We start from the raw sequence: 8736 nt of genomic DNA, 5'->3' as shown, positions 1-8736 counted from the left end.
AACAGCCACATTCCCCCTTCCCTTCCCCAACCAAAAAACTAGAGCCTTGTTTACCACAAGCTGTAAAGCCCTGAGCTCCACAAGCAGTGATGAGGCCAGCTGCCACAATTAGGAAGTGCTTCCTAACAGATCTCTGGCTTTTCCCCAGTGATACAGACCTCTTCAGCTTTACAAGATGCATAATAAAACTTTCTGCCTTTCTTTTCCCCCTGTTCTCTCCAGCTGAAAACCCAACTCTATTGTGGGGTTCCTCTCATCCCCATGAACACTCCGGTCATGTGTAGAGTTAGTTTTCAGCAATAAATCACATAATTTTACCATGAAAAAACAACAGCTCTCGGCCTTTCATTCTGTATACCGAACAACTGTGTCAGTAACTCCTCATTGCCTCCAAAGCACTTCAATTCAAATCAATGTTTTATTGGGAAATAAGCCATCCGGCTTTATAACCTTTCAAGAATGAGAATTAGCTGGGCTATGTGGTTTTACACGAGACTGTCGTCCCAACCAGAGTTCCCAATGGTCCTTGAGCAGAGAAGACTTAAAGATACAGTCCCTCTGGGGTTCCCTCCTGCTTCTTATAGAGAACGTTCTCTTTAGACTTTTTGAAGTCTTCATTTGTTACCTTCATTCGCCGTTCCCTCAAAGCCATCAACCCAGCTTCTGTACAAATCGCCTGCAACACAGGAAGCCAAACAAGTTACTGGCTCTGCAGCCTCCTCCCCAGGGAGCAGCTCTCAGCAGTTGGCTGTTCTGTTTTACAGGGAGGCGACAGAGGGAAGTTAATGTCACGGGGTAACTCTAACATACAGAGCCCAGTTCACTTCACATACATGAGCTGCTTGTCTCAACCTTCCTCATCTACAGGTGCATTTTTACCTGCTTGCAACATTGTCCTAAAAATGCTAAGAAGATCTGCATACAGTACAAATGGGATTCACGTTTTGAACCGTAAGCTGCGGTGACATACACACCTTAATATCTGCACCACTGAGATCATCTTTTGCCATAATCAGCTCGTCCAAAGTCACGTCATCTGCCAGCGTCATCCTGCTGGTGTGAATCTGAAAGATGCGTTTCTTGGTTTTCTCGTCAGGCAGAGGGAACTCTATTTTCCTGTCGATACGTCCTGCGCAGAAGAAAAGCTCACTCTTAGGGTATTTTTGCATGCAGCTACTGGAAACAGATACGGATGAACATCTCTGATTTAGACTGAGAGCAATAGTCTTCACACCAGTATCCATCATGTTTTACAGAAGAATCTGATGAGAGTTATGTAGAGCCCTTAAACTGAACTGGAGAAAGAAGGCTCTGCGAAAGAAGTTCTGCTGGAAGCTCCTATCAGATGTTTCCATTTTGTCAGCTGGGACTGGAGCTGTTCCAGCTCCTACAGATCCAACTGTGTAAGGACACTCCTCAAAGATATCCTCCAGCTCCGCACTCTGCCTGTTTTTCTCTACCTTTATGCTGCCTTTTCTGAAAGAGGTTGATGGCACCAGCTGCAGTGCTCCAGACAAACCCAAATGAGTTTACCAGGCTGCTGGAAGTTCCATGGTTGCTCAAGCGATGGTAATAATTTAAATAGCTGGTAGAGCATGGAAATTCCCTTTGTTAGTTTCAGATGACCCCACAGCTTGTCTTTTAACACCACTATAGTATTTTCTGCTCTATCCTCAGGCAACTGCTCTTGACATGAAGGATAAGGCCATGGTGGTGACAAAAACTTCTTGCAAAGAACAGAACAGCACCGCAGCAGGTGTTTCCTCTGAATTCCTTGGGTCCTTACGGAGCACTGGCTGCTCAGAGGCATTCTCTAACTAATTCAACTTGAATTACATTTGTTCTCTATCTTACCTCTGCTACCCAAGAAGAAAAGTAGAATATCTCAGTCATTTATACACACAAGGGAAGTTGATGCAACTCCTGCCTGGGTTTTTCCTCCCATTTAGGAACTGGTGAATGGGTTCTGCTTCTAACAGACACATCAACACAGCTGAGGTGGCGATTAAAGACAAACCACTGACAGCCCATGTGTCTGATGAGCTACTTTGATGAAGTCCTTTCACAAGAGAAGTGCCGTAAACAGCCCAGAATCCCCTTACCTGGCCTAATTAAAGCTGGATCCAGAGTTTCTATTCTGTTTGTGGCCATGATGACTTTAACATCCCCACGAGAGTCGAACCCATCCAGCTGGTTCAGCAGCTCCAGCATTGTACGCTGGATCTCCCTCTCACCCCCAGAATTTGAGTCGTACCTTGGAGAGAACAACAGTCAGGATAAGCGTTATGTCAACCTTGGAACATGCCTCGCTGAGCTGCACACACTGACAAACAAAATGTCCTTAAGAAGAACCAACCCGCGTCATCATGGGTTAGATGTTATAACAGGGTTTTCTGTGCTTTTTTAAAATTTACCCATAGAAAGCAAAGAGCAGGTTTGCAGATCCAGTTCTGACACAGCAAATGAACACAAACATAAAAGAAAAAACGTTAACTCTTAAAAGGGAGCGCACCCACTCCACAGAAAACAAAGCCTGCTGCTCGCTGCCTTCATTTCCACACTGCAGAGGTTTTCCCTCACACACACAGATACCAGGGGATGCAGTCTGGTGCTTTCTGGTTCAGTCACTGCACTTTGCAAATATGAGACCAGGTAACCTGCATCCAAAAAAGCCTCACTCGTGTTTGTGAACAAGTCTGAAGCAACAAAAAACATTTATGAAGAAATCTGAGTGTTTGCCATCAGTCCTATCTGTTCTACATATGCTGAAATACATGAGGCAGAAGCTCCCTTCTAGCAGAGATGGAGGCTAGTAACTGCAGTATCACATATGAGCATCACTTCATATCCCATCACTTCGGTTGCCTATAATTAAAGTATTACTATGGAAATGGTTCTGAGTTCAGAAACTGGATGTGGATACAGCTGCAGAAGAAGGGCACGCACCTCTTTGTACCAATGGCATCGATCTCATCAATGAAGACAATGGATGGCGCGTGCTCTTCAGCCACGCGGAACAGCTCACGCACCAGCTTGGGGCCGTCACCCAAGTACTTCTGGATGAGCTCGGAACCAACAACTCTCAGGAAGGTTGCTGACGTTTGGTTTGCTACTGCTTTGGCCAGTAAAGTTTTACCTGTTTTTAATCACAAAAATAATTGTCACTAGTCTGCAGGCTGGAAAAAAAAGCCAGAGATCAGCGACAGACCTGGCAGTGGTTTAACAGTAACCAAGTATGATTTACTTAACTAGAGCTAGCTCAGCACAAAGCCACAGATACCTGTGCCAGGGGGGCCGTACAGAATGACGCCTTTGGGTGGTTTTATACCCATCTCTTCATAGTACTCAGGGTGGGTGAGGGGAAGCTCCACAGACTCCTGCATCAAGAGAAAAACAAGCCAGTGTTTTCATGAGCAGTGAACACTGCAAAATACCTGTGGAGTTCCTAAGGACTGCATTAATATAAGTAAGAAAGGCAAAAAGAAACAAAGTAATTGGAAGACAGGCCTTGAAAAACAGGCATCTTGGATACCTCAAATTGTAAGAACTATTCTACCCTAAAGCAGCTCTTTCTACTGCTTCTTTTCCACGTGACAGATGGAAACAGTGAGTGTTCCCCTTCCTCCATCTCAGGCATCACAACAACTCTCCAAGTTTGCAGACTGGCTCCCAAATGTTTACGGGAGCCCCCCAGAAACTTGGAGGGCCCTTCGTTAAAGGACACTTCCCAGTATGAACTACCAGATACCACAGATGAATGCTTTAAGAACATTTGTGACTCTGAACGCCTATCCAAAGTGAAAGAGCTGAGTGAAAGGTTTCTGGCCACACAGTCTGTGAATGGGGATGCTACTAACTTATAACATTTTTCCAGGTCCAGGTGCCTGCCTAATGAAACTGAACTGAGAACTGCAGGAGCAAGATGCAAAACACCACCATGTGAACAGCAGCTGGCTCTGCTGTTACTCTTCCATACTTCTGTCATAATGGCCAAGTTTAGAGCTCACTTAGCAGTGGAAGTCAGCACACGATTACCTTGATTTCCTGAATCTGGTTGTCAAGGCCACCAATGTCAGCATACGTCTCTTGAGGAGCTTTCTCAACTTTCATCACGGTCACTAAAGGATCTGTGTCATCCATCAGGACTCCAATCACAGCGTGAACCTAATTCAAGCATGAAGAGTTGTCAGAAAGCAAGTAGCACGATTAACACCAGAACGAGCCTCAACCCAATGCCCACATGTTGAAGTGTACGGAATAAACAGCATTAATCTGAGATCGTGTGATCATGTGACTCTTGGAACAGATGCCAGTTAAAAATAGCAGACCTCGTGCTGCTTCTTTTCATCTCACTTCACGTGACTCACCTTATGGTTTAGCAGAACAGAGCAGCCCGGCTCTAGCAAATCCTTGTCCACAAAAGACAGAATACTGACGTAGTGTTCTGATCCCACCGACGTGGACACGATGGCATGGTTGTCATCAATGATCTCCTCCAAGGTACCCACTGACATTGGTGTCCCCCTCAGATCGTCCACCTTTGATCTTTCCTCCTGTTGTCAAGAAGAATTCAAGTAACAACTCAGGAGCACAGGTAGGAACATCACTGCTGGGTTGGTCCTGAGTCTGCGTGTTAACTTCAGATCAGGTGCTGCACAGTCAAACACTGGCAGCACATTCTAAAGAACCACAGGCCAGTAACAAAACCGACTGTTTTAGTTCTATGGACATTACTACATGGTTAGGCACAAGAAGAATATTCTTCCTTCCTCTACTGAACTTGCTAAGACTTCTAAGAAGCCAAAAATTGCTGCTGCCACATCTGTGATAACCTCTGTTTGAACTAAAGGCATTAGAATGCTTGAAGAAAATCCTGCTTTCTGAAAACCAACTGATGTTTAGTGTAAAATTTTAATGCAATAAGTTCACTTACACAGTCGTGATGCTGCCTTTGTGTGAAGCAGTTTACACGCCAGCAGTCATTTTAGTACTAGCAGCTCACTCAAAACTCACCTCCTGTTTCTCTTCCAAAGGTTTCATTTGTTCTTGATTTCTGATAAATTCCTCCTCCATTAGCAGGTAATCTTTAATCCTCTCTAACTTCAGCAGTTTGAGTCTGCACTGTGTGTGAGGAGTCACTGCAATCAAAGCAGAACCACAGCGTTTCAGACTAAGTATGACACGCCATCAACTATTCATTAGTTCATTGGGAGAATTCCTGCTTTAGGTTTGGGCTCCACCTGCAGCCAGGTGGGCCAGGGCTGTGCAGGGCCCAGCAGGCCGAGCACTTACCCAGGGGCAGTTTGCTGGCAGCATCTGGTCCCTTCGTCTTCTTCTTCTTCTTCCCCACTCTGGTTGGAACTGGAGGTTCATATTTCTTCTTCTTGTCCTGATGTGCAGAGAGAATTCCAAGGGAAAAAATTAATTAAAAAGTCAGGATATGAGCAATGAAAACAAAACACCAGGCCGGCCCGGCCCGGCCCGCCGCTCTATGTCCGCACCTTGTCGTCCTTCTTGCCGCCGCCGGGCCCGTGTCCGCCGCTCTGACTTTGCCCCTAAATGGGAACAAACACAACGGCCCGTTAATCACAGCCCCGCACACTCCGCGGCCGCTCCCCACATCCCTCGGGCGGTGACTCGGCAAAACGCGTGTCGGTAGCGGCGGCTCCGGATCGTCCCCCGGGCACCGCCGAGCGCTCACACCCGTCCCCACACGCTCCCCCCCTTCCCACCGCCGCGGCGGCCGCCCCCCGCCCGCACAGCCCGCACAGCCCCCAGCCCCGCCGGCCCCGCCGCTCACCATCACCGCAACGCACCGGAACCGCCGCGACGATGGAACCAGGATGTGGCGTCACTGCGGAGCGACGGCAGCAGCCAGCGGGAGGGAGGGACGGGCGGCACCTGGCGGCCGAGCCGGCACCAACACAGCCGGCCGCAGGGGGTCGCGCCCCGCCGCTGTGTGCCGCCATCCGAACGGAACCGATATGGACCGTCCTGCCAGCGCCGGGCCATCCTGCACCTGACTGTGAATCACCTGTGATTCTGGGGAAGGAATCACCCCAGATCCAGCCCACGGATGGACTGCTGGTTTAGGATGTTCTGAACAAGCTGAATGCTTCGTCATTAACTACAGCCACATTCACATACACTGAGCTCGTTCCAAAGCTGCTCTGCAGGATGCAGTGAGCCATGAACTGAAGACACAGTGAAATAATTCCCACAGAAAGAGGAATACAACAAACAACCTTATACAGAAAACAACCCTGTCCCCTTATTTCCCAGTAGTATTTCTAAAGGAACATATGGGTGCTTTCTAAAAACTGCAGTGACTACTTAGAGTGTGGGTAAGGGATTCTTGGACAGCACAGGCTGCCTGGCAAAGCTGTGCACATAATGACTGACAGCTCAGGGAAGCAGAAAGAGGGGAGAGTAGAGAGAGCTGCTGTTGGTGTAGGAGAATGGGAAGTCACTGAGACATGAGCTTCACCATGCTGAATTAAGAAGAAGATATGTTAATTTTAAAGGCTCCTCAGTGAAGTCCTGGCTCTGTATTAATCTGTTGGCTGTGGGCTGTAGTGTAATCCCCCCTCTGTCGTTTCCTGCAGCCCCGTGATCTAATGCTGCACAAGCATCTCGCTGTGTTCGCATCCTCTATTGAATAACTGCAGCTTCAGTTTTGTGATGCACACTCTGCTCCATCAGCCCGTCATTGCAGCGCTATCAGGAGGTAGGGCTCATACAGCTTCTAACTGTGTTTTCTGTCAGTAATGCAAATTGAATCTGCTGAATTAGTCAGATCAGTCATCCTCACTTGCGAACAAAAGTCCCACCCATGATTTCTTCCGGCTGCTTGTTGGGGTTCTGCTTTGCTCACTTGTACAAAGGATGCACTTTCTAAGAGAACTTCAGAAACAAGAGCCAAAGCCCCAGTATGGGGCACCAGCACTTACTGCAGGGGCTGCACAGAACTCTTCTATCAGAAAAACCAAACAACTGGAGAAGTTCTGTAGCTCCACCAGTGCTCTTGTGTTCTTTGTATCTGTTGCAGTTTCCATGCAATAGGAGGCACTACTTTCAGAGCAACCTACGTCTATGAGATGTGTGTTGGGATCACGGCACAGCTGCGGCTGCGGGCACCCTGCAGAAGTGTTGCTGTTAATTAAATGTGAAAAGGGNCAGAGCAACCTACGTCTATGAGATGTGTGTTGGGATCACGGCACAGCTGCGGCTGCGGGCACCCTGCAGAAGTGTTGCTGTTAATTAAATGTGAACAGCGGTTGTAGCAATGTCAACATATTCTACTGTCAGATCTCAAAGTCACGTCAGCTCACAGCAAACCGAACCTCCCCAGCCTGAGAGCAAAAGAAGCAGATGCCCGCTCAGAGGAACAACATTCCTCTGTGAAACACAAAGAATAGAGTGGTATGTTATATATTTGTTATACCTAGAGTGGTATGTTAAACTCCGAGTGCTGTCTGCAGGCAGTATTACACAGGACAGTAGCTATCATCGGATCTGATTGAATAAGAATTTGACAAATTAATGTTTTCTTATCGCCGATTCTATTTTTCTTATCAATATCTGTCTTTGTCAGTGCGTGCCCTTCACTCACCTGTGCCTCCCTGCTATCAGCTTCAGAGACAGCAAAGTGTTTGCCATACATCACCAGCCCAGCATTGAAAGATTCAGGGCAGGAAAACAGCAACAAATGATGCGCTGTGAGAAAGGGCCATGACAACATGACAATATTCCTCTGCAGACACACAAGTGAGGATTTATGGTTAGAAATAAAATTCATTAAGCGGTTTAACATTCTTAGATGCTTATTCTCCTTTCAGTGACTGTAGAACAGAGCTTGCCAGCCAGCAGAGGCTTTTGTCAACAGGAAGAGGCGCACTTTGCTCCAGGTTATCACGGCTTTCCCCACTGTTACTCATGTATTGTTTGCTGTTGCTGTTATTGATGGCGTGCGTCTGTGCAGCACTCATACAATTTAAGTGTCTCCCTAAACAGAAAGGTCACATCTGCAGAGGAAAATGAGTGAGACACTTACAAAATATAGACCAATTTAGCTGTGCCCGAGCTACTGATAAAGAGAGAGGGCTACACAGTGACAGAACGGGATGTGATCATGCAAATCACCCAGGAGGAAATATTTAACATTGCAAATCCAATAATAAACAGAAAAGAAAATGCAGCCAAGCTAAATCTAACTGCACACCAGGCGTACATGCAGCAGGGCTCGCAAAGAACAGTGTGACAGTTTGTGAACACTTGAAGAACATAGCCACCAAGAAGGGAGAGGCAGAATGTACTTGAGAATGCTGGGGTAACAGAAAGAAATAGAACAAAGTCGTAGCGCTCAGAAATAAAGTACACTGAGATGAGAGAATGGAACAGTCAACTAGAGAGCGTTGGAAATCCAGATCCTAAAGACATCTGAAGGCCAATGAGCCAAGTGTTTGGGCACACACCTGGCCACGTCTGACCCTGGCACTGAGAGGCTCTGGGCACTGAGCAGGGAAGTTCTGGGGCCCAGCAATGTGCCACCTTGTTTCCTCCTGCTGCAGCCTGCTTTGCTGGGTCTCCCACATCAAGAATTACTCTTTGTGGCCCTTGTAGCTCAGGATGCTCCTTTTGTAAACACACAAGGTATGTATGAGATTTGAAAATGGATCTCTCGAGCACATTTAATTGTGAGTGAATGCAGCACTGCACAGTGGAACACACGGGTCG

At 47.1% G+C, this 8736-nt stretch overlaps 1 protein-coding gene across 2 annotated transcripts; it reads right to left on the bottom strand.

Moving 5' to 3' along the window:
- Window positions 1-399: 399 nt before the first annotated feature.
- Window positions 400-5888, bottom strand: PSMC1 (proteasome 26S subunit, ATPase 1). 2 transcript variants are annotated; one of them, XM_015865351.2, is made up of 11 exons: window positions 5801-5888; window positions 5502-5555; window positions 5293-5389; window positions 5014-5138; window positions 4368-4553; window positions 4036-4164; window positions 3281-3377; window positions 2947-3136; window positions 2103-2254; window positions 975-1129; window positions 400-676 (listed from the first exon to the last, which is right to left on the bottom strand). In XM_015865351.2, exons 1-11 carry the CDS (start codon window positions 5801-5803, stop codon window positions 542-544), a joined length of 1323 nt encoding a protein of 440 aa, XP_015720837.1. In that variant the 5' UTR covers window positions 5804-5888; the 3' UTR covers window positions 400-541. The 2 variants fall into 2 exon arrangements, with proteins under 2 accessions (XP_015720837.1, XP_015720836.2); XM_015865350.2 differs by having other exon boundaries at window positions 5817-5852.
- Between the last annotated feature and the right edge of the window lie 2848 nt (window positions 5889-8736).

The sequence above is a fragment of the Coturnix japonica genome, chromosome 5, assembly GCF_001577835.2.
Source record: "Coturnix japonica isolate 7356 chromosome 5, Coturnix japonica 2.1, whole genome shotgun sequence".
In the NCBI taxonomy this organism is placed as follows: domain Eukaryota; kingdom Metazoa; phylum Chordata; class Aves; order Galliformes; family Phasianidae; genus Coturnix; species Coturnix japonica.
This window is presented reverse-complemented; position numbering and strand designations above follow the sequence as displayed.